Below are 27,236 nucleotides of genomic sequence, written 5' to 3'. Positions count from 1 at the left end.
GACTGTATTTGAGACACTACTATGGTGCTCTACAGCATTATAAACAAGGCTCTGGTCACCCAGTGGATCGTTGTGCCACCATCGCAGCAATTAAAACAGTCGGCGTCGCGCCCGCCGCGCAGACGGGAAACGCGGCGGCACTCTACGTCGGTGGCGCCCTCAGCGAAATGAGCGGCGGCAGTTTGCAACTCTGCCGACGGCGCCTCCCTATTGCTGTCTCGGCGTCTTGATAGGCACAGAGTTTATCGAGGAGGTTATGTCCTAATACACTGCCCTGTGGTACACCGGAATTCACATAGGTGAGGGGTAATGCATAATTGTTCTCAACTGTAAATTGCTGACTACAGTATAGACCACTTATAACGTAACCGCTTATAGTGCAGAACCGGATATAATACGGTCTTTTCAGACCAACATTAATTTTCCCATAGCACTCTATGTATACGTGTATCGCTTATAGTGCAGTTGCGGGACACGAAATACCGGTTACAGTGTGGCTGCCTGGAAGTTCGGCAGTCAACCTAGATGGCAAACGCTCCCCTCAAGCCACAAATGCCGTATTTACTTGAATCTAACGAGCACTTTTTTTTCTGATAAAACAGGTCCAAAAATTGCGTGTGCGTTAGAATCGAGTACGACCCTAAATCTGCGTTACCATATAGCCGTTGGAATTTCAAAATGGCTGCCTCGCACGCACGTCGAGCCTAGCTACTCTTTGAGCCTAGCTACCGTAGCTTCTCCATGTGCTCCAGTACATGTGCTTAGGCAATAGTCTACCATCTGTCTTCACGTTCTCTGCGTCTGCTCTATCAGCATGAAGTACCGAGTTCATCATGATGTCGCCTTTAAAAGGAAAGTGATCACGTGTGCGGAGACGGACAGAAATCGGGCCGCATCACGGGCGTTCAGAGTATCCGAAACTTGCGTTCGGGACTGGCGCAAACAGAAGGAGAGGATTTTTGCCAGCAAAGCAATGCTGAACGGTTTCAGTGGACCGAAGCAGGACGTAATCTGTGCCGATACACTTCTGCGATGCGATCGCCTTGGCCCTATCTTGAAAGCAATCTGCGACGGGGAAAGTGCGCCGTGTTTTTGCCACTTATAGGTCGCGTTGAAGCGACAGGCATGATAGCACGAATGTCAATTCGCTCGCCGTGCTTCGTCACTCGAGCGTTTTGACAGTTCGTTTCCGCGGTCAACGAGCGAGATGTGTTCATGTTTGCTTGTGTGTGCGTGACATCGTGCTTGTTAATTTATTTAGTAAGCGAATACGGAACCTAGAGCACGGTGACAGCGACGGCAGAAATGCGCCCGGAGTGTCCATTATCGCAATGAAATAGTTGTTTTGGTTATAGTGCGGTACCGCTTATAGTGTGGATATTCGTGACTCTGGCGACTTACGTTATAAGCAGTCTACACTGTATTAGTTACGGATCCAAGATAGCGTTGAACAGTCTAATTTGAGAGAAGTTAATTTGGAAATAAACGGCAGTGGGCTACACGGTCGAAGGCCTTGGAGAAGTCGAAGATGCGATCTGTTTCAAGGTTATGGTCCATGTGGGAATGTACGTCAGTGGTGAACTCTAGTAACTGTGTCTCGCATGATAAACCTTTCCTGAAGCCATGCTGGTTAGTGAAGAAAAATATTTGATTCAAGAGAGTTCGTATATGTGAGAGCTATAATATGCCCGAGGATTCTGCAGCATATGCTCATTAATGAAACTGGGCAGTAGTTTTCAGGGGAATTCTTGTTGCCACTTTTGCACACAGGTACCACTTTCGCAATTTTCCAATCGGAGGAGAACTGGCCTGATGACAATGACTGGTAGAAAATATACAAAATTTTACTAGACACCGAAGTTGTATTTTTTTAAAACTTCAGAGTTAATATTATCGACGCCTGGAGAGCTAGATATTTTAAGGCTATTAATGAGACTTGCGATACCATCTTCAGTAATATCGATGGGCTCCATGTACTGGCAGTCGAGATCAGTGACTTCAGGAATGAGTGAAAGGTCTTCATTTGTGAACATGGATGAAAAAAATGTGTTGCAGCCTGTGGGACATTCGCTATCAGCTAGTGGAACTTGATTCTCACCATCTAACAAAATATGGTGTGAACTGGGATCAAGTGATATTGCCTGCCAAAATTTTTGTGGGTTGGACTTAAGAAGGGAGGATAGATCGTGAGAATAATTAACTTTAGCTTCACTTGCAGCTGAGCAGTAAGCTTTCAAACATAGGTTATATCTGTCCCAAGCCGTGGGCGAGCGTGTACGCTCATGTACAACCTTTTCTTCTTATTTCTTAGTTGTTGAAGGTACTGGGTGAACCGTGGGATCATTTTATCACTTGTTATTTTGATTAGTGGGATATATGTTTCTACTAATGTGCATAGCTTTTGCTTGAAAAGAAGCCAGTTTCGTTAACTGACCGAGCGAAAAACAAAGGTAAGGAAGTCTGAGAAAGAAGCGTCTCAAGTTCCTCGTTTATTTTGTCGTAGTTGCCTTTGTTATTATAGTCACGGATAGTTTTCTTAGGGACATTTGTAAACTGCAAGGGGACATTAAGAGTAAGTTGAAGCAACTTATGGTCACTAAAGCCTTCTAAGTAAGTCACTTCACCAAATGTTTCAGGGGCACTAGTAAAAACAGTCTAAAATGTTAGTGCCGCGGGTGGGTTGTGCACAGTATTGTGTTGATTTTTGCCAAGCTAGTGACTTTTTGCAGACTTTATTCTCAGAAACTGAGTGCTTCTTAGCAAAGAAGAAAAAAAGGCAGTCAACATGCATTCAGACTGAAGGACCTATTTTTCGCTCACCTCTTCAAGCAGAATGGCCTCTTCTTTTCGTGGCTCTTTGAAAATGTAATTTCTAATGACCCCTGGCATAATAGCATTCTTCAACTTTTTGTCTATTATCAGTAATTGTTCATAGAACTCAATTCTTTGTGCTTGTTCCTGCCAGTGCTACACAGTGCTTGTGAAAAAGAGCCCTGGACTGGAGCGACTTCCAGGGGTCCTGGAGCGTCGCTACTCTGATTTCTCGGCCCTGTTTGCGGGTCTGCGTCGCCGCCACCCATCATGCGTGGCTCTGCGCGACTTCCCTTTCCCCCGCAAAGCCCTGCTGGGAAACTTTACCACTGAGGTGATAACAGAACGTAGTTTGGCCTTTCGCCACCTGCTGTCTCGTGTTCATGCATCGCCGGAGCTACGTCGATCACCAGAGTTTGCAGAATTCACATGGCGTCGGGAGGTTTGCCGGGCTCACCGCCTGATGACTGCTGGCCAGTTTGAAGATGCCTCTGTCTTGCTTGAAAATGCTTACTCCGTACAAGAGAAAGTTCTTGGTAAGTAGTGCATAATTTTTAAATTAAGTTTCTTTTTGATCAGAGAAATTTGAAGTTTTACACTTGCCAAGTTTGAACCCTCAGTAGTTATATTTCTTTCAGGAGTGTTGAACCATTAAGGTTAAGTGGAGTTGATTCTGCAGATGTTTAGGAATGGGGTGTAAGCACTTACCGAAGAAATTATAACAAATTAAACATGTAACAAAAGTAGTGCAAGCTAGTTATTGAATTGCAGAAGGGTTGAAAATTGATCTTGTTGATACATTGAAACTTTTGAAGGAGTGCTAAACGATGGGACAAAGAAATACAACACACGGGTGCACCCATGTGTTGTCTTTCCTTGTCTTATCCTTAACACTCCTCCAAAAGTTTCAATGAATTAAGTAATGTGTGTAGTGGTTGGTGTTGAACGCTGTTACCTCAGCACAGCAGCCCGATGTGCTACCCATTCGACCATGACAACCCAGTGACCCAGGTAGGCGGGAAAATGGTTAGATACAAACATACATAAAACAAACATAGTAGATAGATATAGATAGCCCCCAGAAAGTGTGTGAAGTACCTTAAGAATGCAAACTCATTAATATCTTCTAAAATTTCTCTGGTGCAGGGCAGAATCCACATCATATATATTCACACAATCTTGTCTAAATATATATTTACACATGCACCATGTGTGGACTTCGTGACGGCGCTACTAGATGGTGCAGTGTGTTCACAGGCATGCGTGAGAGCAGAGCCTGGCTGCGTTATACATGATGCAATTTGGCGGTGGCAGTACAGTGTCTCGCTACATTGCTTCAATGCTAATTGCATAAACATCTACGTTCATTGTGAGATGGGTGCTGCAGGAATTTTAATGCAATTAGCATTCTTAACTCTTTCCGTACCGCCCCCATTGGGCATTATTAGCCCACTATTGGTTTGAAATGCCGCTTTCGAGACCATCCGCGCCGCTCAGACATACTGCGCTATCGGACGTGAAGGAGGAGAACTATGTTTTAGTTTTCTAAGCAGTTCACTTTTCTCTCACCAAGCAGTGATTTTTAAATGCGCTCCGAACTTTTGCCATCGTCAAAGCGCAACGCAAAAATGTCCGGGTCTGGAAACGGCGCGCACGCTTCGGGAGATTGCAAATATCGCGATTCCGCTGCCTCTGTGGCTGACCTTATCGATGCATTGAATAGCAGGGACTCGGAGGACACTGACTTTCGTCGGACTTTCAGTCTGAAAGCGACGACGACGCAAACCAGCCTGGAACATAGGTGGCCGCAGCCCGGCATGCCCAACTGTAGCAGTTAAATTTTTGTAGTGGAATACCTGTTCAATTAAATATTTTGGTTTTTTCGGAGATAGTGCCTAATAGAATGCAATACATTAAAATTTTTTTCTTAGTAGATACAAGCGCGTTTTTACAAACTTTGTTCAATTTTATCGCACAATCTTTATTTTAACAATTTATATCTTTTTATGACATACATCTCATTAATAAAACTTTTATGCGTGAAAAGCACATTCATTTTGCTTTCTGTTTCTGTATTACATTAAATATTGAGTGCAGTAGTTCCTTCAGAAAAGGACATCTGCCGTAACATACAAAGAACCTATTTTCCCCATGGTAGGGAAAGAGTTAAAGGGACACTAAAGAGAAACCGGAAGTTGAGATTTAATTGTAGATTATCTTTTCACCATCACAGTCATACCATTCTTACTGCGAACAGAGGTTCAATATGCAAGAAAATGGTGAAAAACTGAAGGATAGGTGCTGACGCCAGTTCATATTTCCCGCACTACACGTTCGTGATGTCGGAGATCACTAACGCAGCCCGGTCGCGATTGGTCTAGAGCGATTTATCGCTGTTAATGAAACGCAAAATGAAGTACACCTTAAACGTACATAAACAGCATTTGCCAACTTTTTAAAGTGTTTCAAGTGAGGAAGTACAAGTTTAACGCAAAATTAAATAAATAAGAAGAAATGGCATGGCGCTACATGTGGTCGTGATAGTTTCGTTTTTGCTCTATGCATCATTGCGTGCGCCTGTTCCGTTCTACAGTGTTGCAATGTTTGGTTGCGTGTTGCATGGCTCGAAAAACGTTGACTTCGCGGGAAACTGCCAGAAAATATCTCGTATGTGTTGCGTTGAGGGCTGTATAAACGGCCCAAGGCGCTTGCTCAGGGGCAGCGGCAGTGTTGGCCCGACTGTGTCCTTTCATGTGGTGCCATGCAATGAGCACCGGCGTTTGCAATGGCTCAGTGCTCTGCCGATGATAAAACGGCAAAAGAGCCAGAGAAACCGATAGTGTGCTCTCTGCATTTCTCGCCCTCGGATTATGTATATAATCTTACCCTCGGAAAGTCTCTTGGCGTGCCCCAGAGGCCAGTCCTTTCTCGAGCAGCTGTTCCCTCAATGTCGCCTTAACAAATCCCCTACTGGTGCCCCTGCATCAGCAAACTGGCAGCTCGGTGAGTGCTGAATGTCATTAAAAAAAATGCATGAAAAAACTATACCAAGTACGCGCGCAACTTTCAATGCTTGTTCTGTCGAGAACATCGTCGCCGGGCGGACCGGACGCCTCGCCTTCCTTCGACAAAAACGAGGCTTCGCTTTTCGTCTGCGCAGCCGGCAGCTCACCGCCATTGTACGAGGAAACACCTGGTGCGCGAGCACGGAGGACCATTTCGCGCTTCGTTTCACTGAAGTCGCTGAAATGCAGTCTGCTTCCTAGGCGAGCTCTTCGTTGCAAGGTTTAACGTCGGCAACGGTATCCATCGCAGCCACACAACACCTAAGCGGAAGTTGCAGCGAACACAAACGCAGCGGCCATGCAGCCTATGATGCAGCCAGCGCCTCGGCTGTTTACACAAGCGGTGACGTGTCATGGCACCCTCTGATTCACTGAGAGCAATGAAATCTGTGACGACACTGCTTCAGCGCCGAATCTGGAGTGGGAGAAATTGAGGAAGAGATATTTGGTCTTTGTTTACGAATTTCTCCGCTAATAACTCACGTTTTTGCACCCAACAAAAACTGCATGCATTCCTAAAGGTCTCTTTTATATCAGCTGAACTTTCTGCTTCTCTTTAGTATCCCTTTAAGGTACTTTACACACATTCCGGGGGCTATCTCTCTCTAACCATTTTCGCATAAACCAAGGTCTCTGGTCATGTAGCCTATGGTCGAATGGGTAGCGTGTCAGGCTGCTGTGCTCCGGAAACAGCGTTTGAAACCAAGTGTCTGACCAACTTGAGTCACTGGGTATGGGGCACTGTGTACCTATTCGCCATTCTTCAATGAACCTTTTTGATGCCGACATGGGTCACTGGGAATGCGGCACTGGGTATGTACCGCTTGTCAATGAACCTCATTGATGCCGACTTTGCGCACTAGGTATGTGCCACTCGGTCTGTGCTGCTCTTCAATGAATCTCTGATACCAACTTGGGACAGCGGCTATGTGCCAGTAGGTGTGTTCCGCTTTTCAGTGATCATCTTCGATGCCAACTTCGGTACCTAGGTAAGCCACTGGGAATGTGCCACTCTATAATGACAAGATCCTTTTAATTTTTCCTTTGCTCGACGGAATCAAAACCATGCAGACTTGATAGCTGCACGGATAGACAGCAGCGTGCAGTAGCAGCAGTGCAGTGGGAGAGAAGCTGGGCTGCATTTCGACCAGCCAAATGCACCATTATAAATTCTTTAAAATTTCTCCTGTGCTGGGCAGAATCGAACCAACTTCACAAGGGTTCGATTGTGAAGCGGCTGGTGAGTGCTGGCAGCTCGGTATGTGTCGCCTTTCAATGAATATCTTTTATGCCAATGCTTTAGTGAGCTGTGCCATGAATGCATTCGGTATGTGCCACTCTTCGATGAACCTCTTGCCAACTTGGGTCATTAAGTGCGGCCAGAGAGGGAACAACTTGCAGTGTTCACTTGCAACTGTGTGCGATGCATCTAGGAGACCAAATGTGTACTTCTCGGCAGCTCTTCTACAAGGTGTAGCGTGCCCAGAAAGAAGCACGAGAGAGGAGCCCGGCTGCTGCATGATGTTTCTTGGCGCATGCACTGGTGTGCCATGCATTTAGGAGGCCACGTGCAAGCTTGCGGCGACGGTGTGGCTAGATGGCACAGTGTGTTCATAGAAAAACCCGAGCGAGGAGTCCCACGGCAGTACATGCCTCATACATAAGAAGGAGTTTCAAAGGTGGCTATACATTGTGTCACTATATTGCTTTATTGTTAAGTGCATTACCGTTGGCAGTCGTAAGATGGGTTCTGCCAAACTTTTTTTTTATATGCGATGAAGGCTGCAATACACGTTGTGTGTGAAATGAATTTGTTATTGTATATAATAGCAGGTTTATTTTTAATTATAGGATATCTTATAAAGTGTTTGTGCCATACTTGCTGCTACAAATCTTGCACATTTATCCTGCATGTGCTGATTGATGATAAATCACATTGTTTTAAAGCAACGCTTTCTTTGCAAATGGTGTCGGACTTTCCTGACCGTGGCTACTGGGTGCTGCTGCTGTCTGGCCGAATAACTCTCACATTAAAGAAAAATTGAATTATGGGCCTGATGGTGGTATTGAACCTTGGTCCTCCGGCACAGCAGCCCAATGTTGTAAATCATCGGTCACAATCACACATATACTTGTATTCTGCCAATGCCGACTAGCTCTTTGAGATAATTGCCGTATGTGGTACATTGCATAGCACAGGTGCATGAGCGCAGATGCGTGCCCGCCAGTTTCCCTTACGCCAGAGGTGCAGGAATGGAATTGGTAAATTTATAGCATTTGGTTAACCGCTTCACATAGATTCGAAGATGTGCATTGGGTCGGCACAATTTCTTTACTTTTTGGAACTTCTATCCTTCCAGACCCCCCAAAAATTTTAAAATAATGAGCTGCTGTCCTTGGATTGGTGTAGAGAAAATGCCTTTGTGTTAAACAACTTGAGCAGAGTAACCAGTTGGGCTTGTTGGTTGTACATCGTAGATGGCTACTGTGCGGAACCGATGAAGACAGGAGAGGCACACAAAAAAACAGACACAACGCTGACTTTCAACAATGTTTATTTTGCCGGTGCACAGCTAGTTTTATGTGAACACTTGACAAAAAAAAAAAAAAAAAAAAAAAAAACAAGATCACACATGCGCACAGAACCTGCTCATAGTGCTATCATACCCTGGCATTTGAATCTAGGAAGGTCATCTCTTTTTTACACAATGCTATCGATGGACAGCTGACGAACTTATTTCCCACATGTGCAATTGCGGCAGCCTCGATAATTTCTCTAGTAAGGCTGGATTTGCTTCTAGATAGAATTTTACATTTTTTTTGAAGACAGGTCTGCACCCACAGTCACAACAGTGCACACCAAGATGACCTTGAATTGTGTTGTAACATTGTTGTGGTGTTCTCTTAGCCGATCGTTAATGCATCGGCCGGTTTGCCTGATGTAGGCTTTACCACATAAGATAGGTATCTCATACACGACGCACTGGGCACATTGTGTGGGGCGCTGTCTGTGCATGGTTTTACACTGGGCCTTCTCTCGGAAGACCGCGGAAGCTTGCTTACTTAATGACACCAGCTTTCTAGGTGTGGAAAAAACATAAACATTTGCACAAACATGTGGCTTCAGCCCCCCCCCCCCCCCCCATATTATTTTGTGCTGTCATATGTACCGCCAGCCAAAACAACCACTGGTGCCGGGAATCATTCTGGATTTTGTCTACAATGTCTTTTTCACGCTCAAAAAGACATTTCGGCGAGAACATTGCGAACTCTTGCTGGATTTCGTGGCAATGCCCATGCACCTGGTGTCGCATAATGCAAGGAGCACCATCCGAGTGCATAGTTTAAAGGGCATTTCAATGACAAGTGGGTGCGTCGAGTCGTCTCGCAGCGGCCACGGAATCTACGAAGCACATGTATTTCAATTCCAAAACTTTATGGATATAAACTTTTCAAACGTTTGACGTGAAAGGTGGACTGACATTTCCAAAGGTGTGCTTTAGATTTTTAATTCGTTAACTTTATGGGTTTAATGTTCTTATAAGCTTGGGCCAACATGCGCGCACTGGAGCTCTCGTGTCCAAGCCGTTCCAGAAATGGAAGCACGCGCTCGCAATCTTCCACACACGAAAATACTAAATATCACCGTGACTGTCAGTTGGCAGCTGATAATTTTCTCCAAACATTTTCAGGAAGTGCGCCCAATGCGATCGATCAGCTGGAGCAGGGCAGGCAAAGTAAAATAAGAGAAAACACAAGTTAACAGCCTAATATTGAGACAGTTCTTTTTTGCGGGCGACAAGGTCAGGCTCTCCATGGCCATGGGGACAGTGGTCCTATGGATTTAAGCAAAACCCCCCACTGAAAATACTAGTATTTCCAGAGCGCTTCTTTGCATGCAAGCTGATTGTGGAGATACAGATCTGAAGAACCATTTGGAAAGTTGCTCCAGTGATGCCTCGTATTTAAGCCCAGGTGTACAAAATCAAATTATAGAAATTTGTGAAATTATCAAAGAAAGCCTAGTTGGCAAAAGTAAACACTGCAGGCTGCTTCTCCATACTTGCTGACGAAACGACGGATATTGCTGCAATCGAACAGCTTACCGTTGGTGCAAGGTAACTAAACAAGGATGCCAACGACATCGAAGAAGTGTTTTTATGTTTTGTGCAAATTCAGGACCAAGGTGGCAGGGCCCTCGCCAACACCATTACAAAATTTCTGCTAGACCTTCGAATTAACATGCATCATATTCGTGGCCAAGGTTATGACGGTGCCAGCTCAATGGCTGGTAAAACGAATGGTGTACAAGCTGCCGTTCGCGAGAAATATCCAGCCGCACTTTACACACATTGCGCCAGCCACTCCCTCGGCCTAGTTCTCTGTGCGGTGTGCTCCATCACAGATATCCGAAACTGTTTTGGAACGCTAAAGACATTGTGAACTTTTTCCGCAAATCTCCTAACCACTCACACTTTTTACGAGAAATCATAAGTTTGATGTGTCCTGATTGCGCAAGGCAGCGACTATTGGGATTATGTGAAACGCGCTGGGTGGAAAAGCGTGATGCCGTTCTTTCATTTGTGAATCTGTTTGAACAAGTGATTGCGGCACAAAGCAGCAAGCCAGCGCCCCAGCACAGGAACGGATGCCCTCTCTCATTGCGACTGCAAGTTCTATACAAATGTGTACAAACTGCTGCAGATTCTAAGCGACCTTCCAGTGACCACTGCCAGCGCAGAGAGGATATTTTCAAGCACGAGATTACTAAAAAAAAAAACTACTTGCGCTCTACAATGTCTGAGGAACGCATGGTTGGGCTGGCGCTTCTATACGCCCACAGGGATGTCGACATCGTGTCCGAAGTCATTGACCGCTTCGCTAAACTTCCCCGCTGAGTGAAGTTTGTCCTTTAGATAGCGAAGCAGCAAAAATCAATGCTAGTAAAAAGAGCTGTTCCTTCAGGTAATTATGAAAACGTATGACTGTTCGTTAGCTTTTAAAACCGCAAAAGTTTTTGCCGTTTATTGTAACAGTTAGCATCGAGATCATTGTGAATTCAGCCCTTGCTCGTTTCTCCATGTTTCAAAGAAAGCCCGTGAAAATTACGAGGACATCAGTAACAAATTTTGATTGACCTTCCTCATTGAAAGCCCGGCCCACGCGGCGTTTCCCAACAAGCACGCTCTGATATTGGGTAGTTGAACTTGCCGCATCATCTGTGGCTTTCGTTTGTCCTTTTCTTTCCTTTTTAGCTACCTGCTATTTTAGCTACCTGCTATGAACGGTAGCTATTTTAGCTACCGTTCTTTGGGTGCAGAATATTTGTTGCCGCTGTGCAGGCAGTTAAGATGCACATTTTGGTAATTTTCTGCATTCTACCTCTATTATTGTACCTGATAATGCTGTCGTGACCGCAGCATGGCCCAAGTACATATCACAACTTCTGCGATCATAGTTTTGTTCTTGCCTCAATTGTCTGTCTTTCAATGCGTTAAGTTTACTATCTTTGATTGCGCAACATGTTTGTTTGCACTGTTTGACGCATTATATACAGTGATGTTTGCTTAGATACGTAGATTTATTGGAGACTTATGCATATATTTAAGTATCTTGTTTCAAGGTTTTGTGTATACAAGCAGTGAACTTTGTTTCCAGCAACACTTTTCTTCCCTTTATCAAGCTGTATCTTCGCATTTGTATATTTCATTGTATCTTCGCATTTCTAATGTATATTTTGCAGAACTCCTGCTTTTTGTATGTACTCTGTTGCAACTATAATTTCGGTGCAATTACTCGCAATACACGGCGGCTGACAGCTGCTCCTGCGCGATACATTAGAACGAAGGACAGTGTCAGGGAGGTTTTTCTCTGGCCATTGCATATGTACAAAAATGTAAACAAGGTTCTTGAATGCAAAGATTCATAAAAAATATTTGTTCTCAACTTGCTCATTTCATGGCTGTTACGTTTTTCATATCAGCTGCATGCACTGCTTTGCTGGTTTCGAACTGATATAGTTCTAAAGTTTGCGTGATATTTTCTTTAATTATTAAATAGACAAAAAAAATAACATGGAAGCATTGATATCAGTTATTTCTGCCACAATTTTTGGGACATACGGAATATATTATTTTATGAAAAAATGCATATTTTGCTTGTCTGGACAACGCATAGCGTTCAAGAATTCGCTTGCAGCATCTAATGCACCATGGCATTGACAATGGCAATGCAGTTATTATTCATGTATCTGATCCCTCGACAAATACTATAAGGAGTAGGCCACGAAGTAGCCCCCCCCCCCCCCCCCCCCCCCGAACAAAATTTCTGGCTATGCCACTGATACCCAGTGACCCAAGTTGCCATGAAAGAGGTTCATTTAGAGCGGCACATAGCCAGTGTCACATACTCAGTGACCCAAGTTGGTTCAACGGTGGTTTTGAGCACGGTTCCCTTAGTACAGCAGCCTAATGCTCTACCCATTAGGCCATGAACTACCCAGTGGTACAGGTTGGGCGTGAAAACGGTTAGAACACAGCAACTAACTAACAGAAAGTGCTTGAAGTATAATCAAAATGCTAAGCGCATTAAAAATGTTTTTGAGAAAGTTTTAGAGCGTACGTTGTTGTAGACTTGGGCGACATGGATAATTGCTGTATGACCCCTTTTTGTAGGAGATGGCGACCCGGACACATTCACCACCCTGGCGGTGCTCACAGCTTGCCTGAATGCAGTAGACAATGTGGCTGAGGCACAGAAATATGCTGAGCTCGCCCTGTCTAAGCGGCTGCCTGGCATCTCTGCATCAAATCCCAGCGACCTAGAGGTGCCATTACTTGTGCTGGCAATTCGGCTCTGGTGGGCGGTGGGAAAGGAGAAGCGTGAGCTGGAGGAGCGACTGCGCCAGGTGAAGGACACGGGAGTCAATGTGGATGCTCTGCCGACACTGCTTGAGCTGGTACTCAAGAAGGATAGTGCTACCTTGTATTCATCCTAACATGATAGACTACCAGCACTTGCTCCTCGTGGGCTGTGTTTCCCCCACAGTGCGCGGCTGCAAGCCTTTGGGATATTGCAGCTCTTCTTTTTCGTCTGTGGATGAGGTCAGTATTTCATTTTCCGTGCACAAACGGTTAAGTAGATGCAACTGGACATCACTTACTGCATGCGACTTCTGTGACCTGGAATCTTGAAGCCTGTGACAACGGGAGGCTTTGGAACATTAAACAGCCTTTAACCTTGCGGGAGTTTCAAGAAGCATCTGCAGTTACATCTTGTGTGCAAGTTAAAATGTGAAGTGTGAATTGAACAAGGATTTGTGAAGTTTGGATTATTGCTTTGGTTTTCTGTCATTGAATCTTTCAGCTACATTTTTAGTCATTGCCTTAAAGGAGTTCTGCTACACCTCTCAGTGCTGCAGCTTTCTTTGCTTTTTTTGCTCCCTCATTTTGTCATGGCATAATCATGCCTGGTGCAGCACATTATGTGCCCGTTATACTTGGCCAGTTTTGCATAACTGTGCTGCATCTTTTGTTTCTTTCTGATTTGTCAGCGTGGGAATATTTTTTGCTCACCCATTCAAAGAAACCTTCCAGTGGTGGTGCCATGGTGATGGACTAAATCATGAGAAAAGGGGAATGGGGGTGTTGCAGAGCACTGTTAATTAAGAGCACTAAATGCCATTGCGTTTCCAAGAAAAATGCGGCACACTATGCAAGGCTTCGGTTGGGGAAATTGGGGTAGAGCAGATATCTGTCTCAGATGCACCAGTGTCCAGCTAACCCATGTGTGGCAGGTAAGTGCACTTAAATAAGCACTTTAACGTACAGGCTTTTTCTTATTGACAATCCTGAAATTGTTTTCAGATGGCCATTTGAATATGAAATTCAAGGTGTTTTCAGTGTTTTTAATTTCGAGGCTTAATGAAATGCAAGTTCAGGCAGTAGTATGCTTTATACTGGTATAAAGGTAGCAGTTACATACCTTTGTACTGGTATATAACTCGGCACCAATGACACAGTGGCCCAGGTTGACAGCAATCGTTTGGAAGCGAATGGTCAGGGCATGGGCTGAGCACCATTGGGGGCTCAGTTCAAACCAATGCCACTTTCATTGTGGGTAGGAGCATTTGTTGAAGCAAGGCTATTCTTTCAGTTAGCATTGTTTTGTGCTGCAGTGAAAACTGCAATGCTGTACACCTTACTTTCTTCTTCTCGAACTGCACGTTTGCCAGATACATTTGTTATATAGTCTTGTGGTTGGCACATGCATGCACAGAGAAAACATAGAAAGGTGTCTCAGAAGTATGGTTGTTTGCATGATGACACAGTGAAATAAATTAGAATTGTGTTGAAGGTAGTGGCAAGATTTTGCTATGAGGCACAACTTCACTGCTGAAGGGGAAATCGGGATCTTCTTGGAAGCATTCACTGATAATCGGTATGAAGTATAGAATTTTTAAAGTGGAGTATGTGTCAACAGTAAGATCAGGATAATATTGTATGTCTGCTTTAGGCACGTATACCATCCTCCTTAAATATAAATTTTGCCAAGTCATGAGGTACAGATCCATTGTATATCTGGATGTGTAAGTTCATTGTCTTTGACAGAGTGCCTGAACTGCCTCATTTATAGCTTACCCCTTATACAGCTCAGGCCAGTAATGCCAGTGAATGAATTCTGCATTCCTTCTTTGAAGAGCGACTCCAATCATTATATTTTCCCACATTTTATATTAATCTTATTTATATTATGTAATTGTCATCGTATAGGAACCATTCAGAGCTTGGGCTTTCAGAAAATGAAAACACTGGCACAGTGAACTATGTGTTTAATAGATGATGACAATAATGGCCAATGCAGTTTAGCATTCTTAGCTTCTCATGGTCTGATCACGTCACCAGCAACCTGGTTTCTTTCCTTGGGTTATAGTGAGCCTTCAGCACTTTTGGTAAAACCTAAAAAAACATACCATATCCATTTAGTGGAAGTATGTACCAAATACCAAATTCATTTTTAAGCAAAAGAAAAAAAAAAGGAATTTTTAGGTCAATAAAGCATAAAGGGCAACCATGCTGGCATTTATGCATGAGTTTTTCGCCATTCGGCTTCTTCATATGGTAGGAGTACAAGTCTACCGTAGAGTTGACATATGTAATTTAGAAATATAGGTGAAAAAATTAGAACTGTTTCACACTTAACGCGACCTCGTAAATGTACTGTTCACTGCATTTTGTATGCATGTTATTTGTAAATTGGGTACACTTCTTTCCTTGTTTAGCTCTCCCTCTTTGGCATTGGATGTCACTGCATTTTTGGATGAACTCTTAGTTGCATAGTGAGTAGATGTGATGGTTGCAGCTGCCTCATAACTGCTATGCTGCTTTTGGTGCATTGTTGACTTTTGAGCTATCTCTCACTAGTGAGAAGGAGCAAATGGGGCCCATAATGTATTACGCTAACTGAAAATAGTGTTGACCACTTAACAGCTTGTTATGCTGGTGGGTTTTAATACATTGTATGTGAAAGCTGTGTAAAGTTGGCCCTCATATATTGTGCACATTTACAAAAATACGATTTTCAGACTGGCTGAACATCTTTCACTAGTCTGCACAGACTAGCTAAAAATAGCTAAACCTATATGTAGCAATACTTGTAGGCTTCCATGTGAATAAAATAGTTGGCAAAAGAAGTTTGTTGGTAAAAATTAAAGGGTTTGCTTAATTAAAAAATAAAAAAAACCCGTGAGCTGAACCTTCATGTTAAAGAGACACTAGAGGCAAATGTGAAGCTTAGATAGAGTGATCAGATGCAGCTTAAAGCCTCCCAGCATTTGTTATGTACAAATAGGTGACTTAGTTGCTGAGCAAATCATGGTTGAAGATTGGTCATGGTTGAATCATGGTCTTTTCCTCAGTCTAAATTTCCTGAGAAAACATGGGTACATTGCTCATTTGTCTGTGCAACACAGAAGTACTACATTGAGCTTGCAATCTAGGAGGTCGAATTCTGGTAAACACTGCACTTTTGGTGAGTAAGAGGGCTGCACAGAGGGGGTACCAAGTACTGCTGTCAAGGCAGTGGGAAGAGTTAGCATGGATTAGCTGTTATGTGGAAAAGTTAAACAAAATTGGAAAACTTCATTTTCTTTGACCAATTGCAATGTAATTTGCTTTCTGTTATCTCTCATTTACCACTCTTGACACATTGTTGTCAGAATGATATAACTGGGAGCTGTTTGCGCATTTCCAAAATGGTGGCGCCACTCCATCACATTTGCATTTTCCCATTTTGTGGAAGCTCTGTTCTTGATAAGTGTTGCATAACATTTTAGTGCTAGCAGACAAGAACAAAAGGGAGATGTAGACAACACTATGCGCTAAGTTCAACCATTTTGAAGTTAGTACATTGTGGTGTCTGCCTCCCTTTTGCGTTGAATTTCCCTTTAGGAGCCTGAAACATCATGCATTTTCCTGTGCTGTTTGCATTGCTGATTGATGACAGTCATGCGGTCATATTTTTTTATTTGGTGTTTTGTAGCTTTGTGAGAATTGGGCAATTTCTGCCACATATTTTTGCAGAAGGAAAGTCTTTTGATGGCATCAATGATTGGTCATTCTCATTTTATGTTCTTTGCTTTGTATGAGTTAAAAGAACTACGAGCTTCAAAAACATTTTTAACAGCTGTATTTGGTACATGGCTGCGACAACCATGGCAGACTTAGAATATTAAAATTGACAGAGATTTCTAGCACAGAAATCGGTATAGTCGTTGTGAAAAAGTAGCTTTTTGATATGTTGGAGGCTTCGCTTCTTCTTCTATAGAAGCTGCATGTCTCTGGTGTACCAGAGCAGCAGTGTAGTGCCATTGCCCTGGTGAAGCTGTGTACTGGTGCAGGGTGCTGTGGGAAACATTGCACTGTTACTGCTGCTGGAGGCAGGTTACATTGCTGCAGCTGCTGCAGCAGTGATGTACCTTGTAACTTGCTAATATGCTGCGCCCTTTCTTCTTTTTTTTTTTTTGCTTGCCTTGTCCACTTTGAGTATTGGTTTTGCTTTGCTTCTCCTTATTTGCTTTGGCTCTTGTCATTTGTCACCTTGAAGGAGTCGGGACAACCACAACCAATAATTTATTAAAATGCCTCGGAACATTGGTAGCCGCTGTTAGAAAACAGACAGGTGATGTCAGGGAATCGATCAAGAGTGTGGAATCATTGTATGTACAGAGCAGCAATGTGTAGTTAAATCTTCTGTCCATGATTGCATGGCTGAATGATTGGGTGCATTTACTTACTTAGCCTTGAAAAAATAAGTGTTCCAAGGCCTCTTGTAAAACTTACTGTAAAAAAAAAAAAGTGAGCTTCGGAAACTTCATGTAAGGCTGGTTTTGCTGGGCTATTCTAAGCTTAACTGGGAAAGGCATTTTTTCGTGTATATCTATTGCAGACATTGAAGTCTGAAACATTCCGAAAATATGCTTGGTGGTTATGCTCAGGATATTGGTAAGCAGAAGCATAATTTGAAAGAAATGCATTTACGCTGCCACTGAGTAAAAAAAAGACATTTAATTTCTGTATGCTTTCCATTAGCTTAAGCTGCAGTGTCGGAACATTAAATTGATGGTGGCTTTAGTAGTCGTGATGTACAATTTTCATTATAAGAAAACTGTGACTGTGGAGAACGACTTGCAAAATTGCCTCATTATAATGAGTACGTTTAATTTTCAGAACTAGTCAATGTGCATTGTCACTTGCTGCTGTGGCTTAGTGGCTATGCTGAGCATAAAGGTGTGCTTTCAATTTCAGTCCACGATGGTTGCATATAGATGCCAGTGGAATGGAAGAATAGTTGTGTACCAAGCAATAGGTATAGTCAGAAGCAAAAATCTAGAAAAAACAGCATCGGCAAAAAATTCAAATGTCTTTGAGCATAGGTTTAATGTGGCATTGTCGGAGTGTCAAACCGAAACCTTTTTCATTCCTGTTTTCATTCCGCTTCAGTGAAGACAGTTCAGTTTCACTTCAACTTCAGAGTGAGAAAATAATGGTTCAAACCAGTTTGAAACGACTCTAGTTCAAACTGAAAAACAGTTACAGGAAAACAGCATAAATTTATTTGCTAAAAAAGCTTGACGCTGCTAAGCCGCATGAAAAGATTGCACATGTTCTTCAAGCCACATGTAGTTAGTAAAAAAATAATTAAGCAGATCCAATGTTAGTGCTGGAGTCTATGTAAAGCGAGGCAGTATGGAGAAAGATAGAAATGAGGAATTGCAGTCCTCTAGCCTACAACTCCTCTCTGTAGAGGAAAGGGAAAGAGGAGAAAAAGAGCTAGGGGTCTTTGGAGTGATGAGGATAGGTAGTAGGATGGGACTATATATGCATTCTTGTCTAAATGGCCCATTCACAGCCTTGACTCTAAATCGGCAGGCTAAATTCTTAAACAGCCTTGATGGCTTGCTTCATTGATATGCACTGCCAAGATCCCGGTAACACTTTTTTTTTTTACTGTCTGTTGTATTTGTGCTAACAAATAGGCTTTGTGAATGCAGGCCTTGGGCCCATATTCACAAAGGGCTCTTATGCTAGGACTGTTTGTTATGAAGTTTCAGCCAATCCTGATGTTTGACTTATTTGTATTAGTGAGGGTGGCCAGCCAATGGCAAAGAGCATTTAAAAACAAAACGCTTTGTGAATTCGGCCCCTGGATCCTATTTGGCAGCAACACGGACGAGTGGCCAAAGTTTTCTTAAGGAGAGCTAGGACGAGCACAGCTCTGACCCTGTGCGGCTGCCACTCATTTCCAAAGGGAACACTTCTTGTCATAGCTGACCAGACACATCAACAGATCGCTGTTTGAGGTGCTACATCGTAAAGCGAGCCAACGTCTTTCACCTCGTATAGGAGTTAGCACCGATGCAAAATTATAAGAAGTCTACTCGCAGCTCTCCATTGCGCAAGTTTTCAGCAGTGTAAGAGGTCAAGAGGGAAGCCACAGCACAGAAAGATATCGTGGACTGTCGTAGAATCTTTGTGCGAGATGTCAGTGCATGGATGAAAAGCTCCAGAAAGGTGGGCAACCTGAAACTACAACTGTTATTTTTTTTCTTTTCCGTATCACTCCGTCAGGAAAAAAAATAATGTTGTGGTTCAGTTCTAGTTCGAGCTAAAATGTTTTTTCCAGTGTTTGGTTCAGTTCCATTTCGATACCCTAGTCTCAATGCATTACAATTTGCACAGGTGCACACAAGCTGTTTCACTTGGTTTCAGCCAGCATGCCTACACTGCAATGGAACAATTTTCTTGTAGCATCTCGGCTCTTAAGACTGTGGCTCGCGACTTCAAAAATTGAACTGCAGTAAGTTGAAATACATCCGGAACCCTCTAGTATGGCATCTCATAGCCCGTGAGTTGTTTTCAGGTGTTCACACCCAATATGTGCCATGCCCATGGTTTTCACACTAGAAATATAACTTTTGTTAGTTCATGCAGTTAGCCATTTGGCATCTATGCTGTGAAGAGAAGCAGTCCTCCATAGAGCAGAATATAGTAGTGTCCTAGTCACACATGCACACACATTCCTTTAACTGCATAGTAACGTCTTCATTGCATGGCATCCAGTTTATTTTGTCATGTGTTTCTTGAGGCATATGACAGCTAATAACACTGCTGGAGAATGGGCATAGCTTGTCTTGAAATTAAAGATCTGCTGGTCAGCACTTGTTGACAAAAGGAACCTGGTATGGCTGGGCACTTGAAGCTGGCTTTAGAGCTTCAAGATGATTGCTCTGGCATGTATAATAAGGGGTGAGATTGTTCACTGCACCAGCATTACACTGCAGTAAAGACATGAACCATTAGTTAGTCACTACAAAGGGTGACATTGAAGTTCTGGATAGGTTTTTGGGTGAGTGCAGGCTTCACTTGCTTGCGTGCATTGTGCATAACATCTTGCACATTTTTCAAGAATATAATGCTCCAGGCATAAAAGTTAACATCTAGCATGTCAAGTTCATGCATAAAAGTCGGTGTGTGCTGAAGATTTGTCTGACAAATTGATTTAAAGTTACGGATGAATGTGAGATAAATCTCGTCTGTGCTGTTGCTGCTGCTGGAAAAAAAATGTTGTCAAACCAGACTAGAGAGATGATCTGTGCCGTTCATAAGATGAAGTGCATGATTTGAGGACACGTTTGATCGTACCTCTAGCTGATGTCTTACTTCAGAATATGCCTCAGAGTGTTGGAGGACAGCAGATATAGCCAAATGAAAAAGTAGTCCTTAAGCAATGGAGGGGCCACTTATGCTTGTTGAAAAATGCTGAAATTGATGTTTGACAGTATATCTAAAATCTGACTACATTGATCCATTTCTTATGAGATGGTAGCAACGGCTTGATATGTGCAAAAAAGTTCTGCCTAGTTTCTTGTTTCCATCTGTGAAGTAGAACCCAAAAATTAATACATTTTTAAATTAGTGAGAACTGTCTACTAGCTTGCACCCTGTGCTGTCCTTCATACAAACTGCTTTTCTCATAGCAGTAGCAAAGGTGAGATGAAGAATGGGGTCAGTTAGTGTATTTTATATTTCATTGGACAGGTTGTGCTTCACCTGTTCATTCCCATTTCTTTGTGTCCCATGTGTTCAGGCTTGTCTGAGTTGTTTCCTCATGCTAGCACTAAAAAAAGCACCAGCACTAAAATACTTCATCAAGACTTGAAATACAGTAAGGCCACAACTAAACAATATGAAATGAAGATTCCAATGGTTTAGTGTGTCCATGATATGCTGTAAATCATTTAGATATCATTTTCAGTAGTGTTTTCCTTATCTCTGTTCATTATTTCACACTTGGATGACCATTTCACCATATAAGTTTTGCTGATTTTTTTCTGCTCTTGTACATTGCTGCTTTAAAAAACTTGCTGTCTGTTTTTGTTGTGATGGCTATGCAATTGCAGAGCTTTGAGTCGGTAACTTTCAGACAGATTTGTTGTGTGCTGCAACTTATTGATCATGAACGAACTAATCCAACATTGTATTCTTGTGAGTTTTATTGGAGTAGTATGAACTGTTTCATGCATTGTTTCATGTTGCTACTGGTGAATCCCAGCCATTACATTCTTTGATGCACATGATTGGAGCACTCTCATAATATTCAGAAATGTGTCCGTATAACCATGTGGTCTGCACAATTTGAGAGTTGCACAGTGACGAGGATTTTTTTTTTTTTTTTTTGGGGGAGGGGGGCGGATTGCTTGCACCATGTTTGGACAACCAAGTACACAATCCTTATGGCACCTTTAAAACTGGACATATCCCATAGGTTGTTCTTGTTACCTCACTGTTGTTTCATTGAGCACTTGGTGCAAATGACCCATCAATGTATATAACTTTTGTAAAAAAAAAAAGTTAATGGACTACAATAGCAACTACAATGTTCTGCACTTGCTGTTAACACTGAAAACAGTGTTTCTTGGAAATACCACTATTTTGCATTTTAATGGGTGCCAGCCATACACTGCTGCTTGTATTTTTAATCATTTAATGCTTAAATACAGTTAAACAGAGGCTGTAGGCAATGCCAAACTTATAACAGCCAATCCTAGATAACCCATTATCTCCAGCTTTGCAGTTATAGCTGCCATTAGCTACTAAATAGCTAATAAGGTATACTTTTATCTATAAAGATGCACATATGAACAATACTTTATTTATTTTTTCGTTAAAATGTATCAGGATTCCTTTCAACTGTGATCTTTGTTTCATATAAACTGCAATCGAACACTCGGGACCCTGTACATTCCATGTGTTTTATTTTTGTTCGTTACTGCTTTGTGTATTTCTTATGTCCTTGTCCATATATTTTGTGAATGTTTATTTACTTTTGCTAAAATCCAATAGAGGTCTTCAATGGTATTGTTAATGTTGCATATATTTACACGTCTCTATTTTAATGAACAGCTGTTGTGTAGTGCTGTAATCTGATACTTCAGAGTAAGCAATTTAAGCAATCATCACTTGGCATTTTAACAATGACATTTGAAAACACATTCTTGTCATTTGCTACACCAAAAAATTTCTAACCAAAGTATGATCTCTCATCTGTTATTTTCCTTAAAAGTGTGTTGAAATTCATCTTTAATGCGCACCACTTCATAATAATATAATCACCTGAGCACTGCAGTGAATGGGACAGGTTAAAGGAGTACTGACATGACATTTCTGACTTCATTTTTTGTGTTAAATGGAGGTTTGAGACCATGAAACCCTAGAAAAAATACTTGCAAGCCTCAGAGTTGCGATGAATAATTTATTATAATAGCTTTTTTTACAGTCAGTTTCGTTTTCATTTCCCAAGAGGTACTAACAGTGACATGACATCACGATTACATGGTAACATGGGAGCAGGACATCCGAGATGCTTTGGTGCTTGCTCCAGCTTGCTCGGTTGCCTCCTATGCTGCTACTCATTGCGAGGCCTGAGGTAGCAGCATAGCAGACAATCAGGCAAGCCTGAGTGAGTGCCAAATGTCGCGATGTCCTGCTTCCATGTCACCACCTTCTGCATCATGACGTCGCGACACAGTAACCTTCTGGGAAATGAAACCGAAACTGGCTGTAGAAAAGCTATTAAATTATATAGGGCACTGTGCATTTTTTCTTGGGTTTAGAGGTTCAGGACAATTGCAAGAAAATAAAGAGTCGAAAGTATTGTCAATACACCTTCAAGTACTCTTTGTTTGCCACAAGAGTAGTGACACATTGTTTTTTGAGGACTTTACATAAGTCATCTACAGATTAAAATCCAACAGGACCAGATTATAATAGCATTAGAATGTTAAGATGGTCTCATGGTTTGAAATGCACTTGCTGGCATGAGCTAATATGTAGCTTAAAATGACATGTGAATAGGAAGCATGAGGAGCAAAGCCAGAATAAAGATGTAGTGGTGACTGGGGCTAATACAGCTGCACTCCTACAGACAGAGGGATTCTATGGGATCTGAAAAAACTATTTTTAACATTTGTGTTTTATGTAGCATCAGTAATGCTGGTTTCATTCTTGTAGTTATCTATCAGAAAAAATTCTTGGAAAACTGAATAGACATCTGTCAGAGGTGGGACCCAGGGCTCTATGCCTGAAGCCCCTACCTTAATTCAATGCTGTTAAGGAAAAGGAAATGAGTAAAGATGACGTCCACCCAAGAGAAAGGTTTTCCTGAAAGTAGCCATGTATGACAAGCCATCTTATTTGAAGTTCACTCATCCCGGTCTTTCATCACATTGCAGTATAAAAGCCTGTTCACATTAAGGAAATAATGAGACGTTTTTAGGCTGCAGGAGTCTTTGTAGGTGGTGCCCTTGCACCTACCAGAATACATCCAAGTTTTGAATATGGAATGGACCACAGAACTTTTTGTGAAAAGCTGTAATCAAAAGCTCCTGTGCACGAATGGCTTTTCAAGCAACAAGCACTAAAAGTTGTATAGTTCGTTCTTAACAGTGCATGCATTGAGCATCAATTGTCAGTGGCACATGTGCAGTGTATTTACTTGTTGATGTGGCACTGTTCAGCCAACATTTAGAAGAAAAAATGAATTAAAGGAACTTTAGAGATGACTGCATGCACTGTTGCTGCAATACCATTGAAAAGTAGGAGAAACGGGCAAGTAATGGAAAGCACTTTAAAATGTGTATGCACAGATAAGTGTTAGCTTATAATGTGTCTATGGCAAAGGTGGGAGATGTCACGAGTTGCATTGTTGTACCCATATTCTTTCACAGATGATTAATAAAGCTCTTTAGACAACAGAAACAATTTTATTTGTACTAAAGTTTTCTTGTTATAAGTGGCTTCCCCATATCTAAGCTAGACATTTGAAAAAAAATTTTGCTGTTCTGAACTGCACTTTGTGCAACAGCTCAAAGGCAAGGAGGTTTAGCATGAGGTGTCACAACTTTTTATTACCAAAGTGCACTTTTATTTTGATCTCTTGTTCTGTGAAAGTTTTTTTCTTTGCATTTCAGTGTACTACATTTGTGTTCATTTCCTTCGGAGGCCTGTCTGCTTGCTTGATGGGGGTTAAGCACAAATGAGCTTCATTCTATATATCTGTTGTGTGATAGAGTAAAAATTAGTGTTTAAACCACATAAGAAGGGAACCCCTTAAAGTTTTATTCCTAGCTCAAGTGCATTTGAGCATGTCAGGCTGAAAGCTGGCTACTGTGGCTGTGATCTATGACTTAAGTATGACAAAATTGTGTGGAAGCAGCTATAAGAAGACCTGACTTTGAACATAACATTCTTTACGTTAAGTTTTTATTTCTTATGATTTGTCACTCTATGTGGCTGATCAGCAACAACAGTGGTGTGGCAGGGTGTGAGCTAGTGATGGAGGGCCAAAAGAATGAAAAACAAGCTTTGTTACAAAATATGACTCAAAGTATACAGATGCTGAGAACTAGTAGGTTTGATATAGTCATTGTTGAGCCTAAAGAGCACACACTGATCAACTTTAATGTTCCCTATCTAGAGCTTAGGCAGTTGCCCATTTACAGTATCGACAGACTTTGTTTTGGGAAATTCATTGTGGCATTTTCCTGTTTCAGATAATAAATGTGCAATAACTTTATGCTTACACACTGAGGAGGCTAATGCTTGTTATTCTTCCTTCATGCAATTCAGAAGGGCTTGTACATTTCCTACACAGACATGGGGCAGGAAATAGTACTAGCTTTTAGAAAAATTTGCATGTTTAAAATTGCATAAGGGTTAGCAGCCTTTGCACACCGATGTAAAACTCGTTACTCTGCAAAATAAAAATAATTGATTCACATGGTTACATTTCTACAATGCACCAACTAAATTGGTGAGATTGTTTGTGTTTATCCCTACATTGCTTTGTTTTACTGAGGCTGTGTTAACTGAGGTTCTCAGTGCACAATTGCACTTCGGAAAGAGGCAAACATTTTGCCAATGCACAACAGATACAAAGCTCAAAGTTAAGGCTGGAAGTTGTATTCATCTTATTTTATTTAAAAACATGCTCACCTGGCAATTCATTAAAGGGCCCTTTATCAGATTTGGGCATTGCAAACAGACAAGCATGGTGTCTAGATCATGCAGTGACAATCATGTCGGCCAAGTATTGCATGTATTTGCACTGTGTAGAGAGCTAAAAATTAAAAGAAAAGCCAATGGCACCCATTTCTTAAAGAAGTGATTCGGCCCACCAGTGAGGAGACGTTGCACTTCCGTGTCACATGCATTGTGCCAACAGCAGCGCGAATAAAGCGGGGATTCCTGCTAAATGCAGGGCGTGCCCAAGTGTTTCTGGAAATGTGCCATACGGCAAGGAAAGGGCGACGGAAGAAAGAAGGCGGAGGACACAGGTGCAGGGTTTGTAAAAAAAAAAAAAAAACACGTTCACTGGCGATTACGATACTCCCTAATGCGAAATTTGAGCACAGCTCTATACGTGTTTTCATTCCGCGATATATTGGCTGGCGCAGATTATCTGTTTCATGCGGCACGTTCCAAACGGAGCGAAGTGGGGTGCGACTGCCTCGCTAATCGGGAGATCACGAGAGGCAGCGCGTGGGTGACACGTGGGCGCGATTCACAGCAGCTGCCGCAGACAGACCTCCGCTCATACAGCACCTTGGTGAACAGACGACGCGCGTTACTGTGGCGCCATCTCGTAGCGATCGTTGCCGCAGAGTCCGTCTTGGGCGGCGCTATGCTTTTCTTCTCCCGCTTTCGCCATACCATCCTCCGCTTTCCACCTCGCGCTCTTTTCACTAGCGCAGTCTTTGACGCTGCGTTCCGCATTCGCTGTCTTCCTTTGCTGTAGTTGTTTGCTCGGTTACGAGGTACCACGCCAACGCTTGCCGCAGGAACGGGCGCCTAAGAGCTGCGCTCTAAAAGGAAATGGGACTTCGATATGGGAGAAGGCAGGAGAGGAATGTTGCTGGCGGGTGCTGGTTGAGGCAACGAGAGATAACCTCTGCTGCGGGGAGCGTAGCTCACCTTGTCGCTCCATGGCTTTCCAAATTTTAACTTGCTTCTATCTCAGCTACTACTGAACCCTTGCTGAATATTCTTCCAGTAGAATGCTCGTTGGATCGTGCTTTACAACCAAAGTGTATTTATAACTAAAATTTCTGCGGGGGCCTGGTGAGGGGTCCTTTAATGTAAAAACTTTTAGGGGCGAAGCTCCTTATAGCGGCACCCGTTCGTCCCCGTCGTAGTAGGTAGCCACGTCTAGTTTTATGAATTGCTCAATAGATGGCGTTGTGTGTCCGTATATGTATACCCATATATACATATATATGTATACGTATAGTATAACCGGAAGCCGACTTCCGCTTCCGGAGAGCGCTTCCGGCGTTTTATGAAAAAAAAAATTCCGAAAGTTGTGTCCATAGCGCGGAATCGAACCAGGGACCCCTCGCTTCCGAACGCGCGGCGCTAACCACTACGCCACGAAGCGCACATAGACACACGCACCACGATGGCAATAAATACCCAACATTAACGAAAGGCCGCGTTTCTAGCGCGTTTCTAACGCGTTTGTGCTAGCGCGTTACGGCCCGTGTAAGAAGCTGGTGTAAGACGCTGTGGCCTCTCCGCCTTACCTTCAACGCGTTTCGAACGTGCTGCCCAAGGCGGTGGCAAGTCAAGTTCAAGTCGAGGAGCGTTTATGAATACGGGGAGTATACTCTCTCAGCAGTCATGTGATGGCGTCGGCAAACGCGGTGCACATTCCGGCATGTGTAAATGGCTGCGTAAGACGCTGTGGCCGCTCCCCCTTACTAGAGAGTACTGCACGTTTCTAACGCGTTTGTGCTAGCGTCCCCTTAAGCGGGAGATCCGATGATTCCCTCCGGAGCTTCGCCCACTCATCATCATTCACCCCGTGGATATGCTGTGATTTTTAACTTGGTGATCTCCTGCCAGGGGTGTAGCCAGGGGGCGGGGCAGCCCCCCTCCCCCCTGAAAATGTTTTCCCAGCGGCGACCAAAACAACCACCGGTGCCGGGAATCATTCTGGATTTTGTCTACAATGTCTTTTTCACGCTCGAAAAGACATTTCGGCACGAACGTTGTGAACTCGGCCTGGATTTCGTGGGAACGCTTGTGCACCTGGAGTCGCATAACGCAAGGAGCATCATCCGAGCACAAAGTTTCAAGGGCTTTTCGATAGCGAGTGGGCGCATCGCGGCATCTCGCAGCTGCCCTAGAATCTACGGAGCACATGGATTTCAATTCCGAAACTTTGTGGGTATAACGTTCTCAAACTTTTCACGTGAAAGGTGCACTGACATTTCCAAAGGCGTGCTTTAGATTTTCAATTCTA

General features: G+C 42.9%; 1 protein-coding gene across 2 annotated transcripts in view; it reads left to right on the top strand.

The window, feature by feature from the left end:
* Positions 1–18,985, top strand: part of LOC119436564 (sorting nexin-21) — a 30,230-nt gene extending 11,245 nt beyond the window's left edge. For both annotated transcript variants that reach the window (XM_037703444.2, XM_037703443.2), the window contains exons 3-4: positions 2,966–3,347; positions 12,551–18,985. In XM_037703444.2, coding sequence (XP_037559372.1) covers positions 2,966–3,347; positions 12,551–12,873 — 705 coding nt within the window. In that variant the 3' untranslated portion in view covers positions 12,874–18,985. The remainder of the gene's footprint in view (positions 1–2,965; positions 3,348–12,550) is intronic.
* Positions 18,986–27,236: the final 8,251 nt, after the last annotated feature.

The sequence above is a fragment of the Dermacentor silvarum genome, chromosome 1 (genome assembly GCF_013339745.2).
Source record: "Dermacentor silvarum isolate Dsil-2018 chromosome 1, BIME_Dsil_1.4, whole genome shotgun sequence".
Lineage (NCBI taxonomy): Eukaryota > Metazoa > Arthropoda > Arachnida > Ixodida > Ixodidae > Dermacentor > Dermacentor silvarum.
This window is presented reverse-complemented; position numbering and strand designations above follow the sequence as displayed.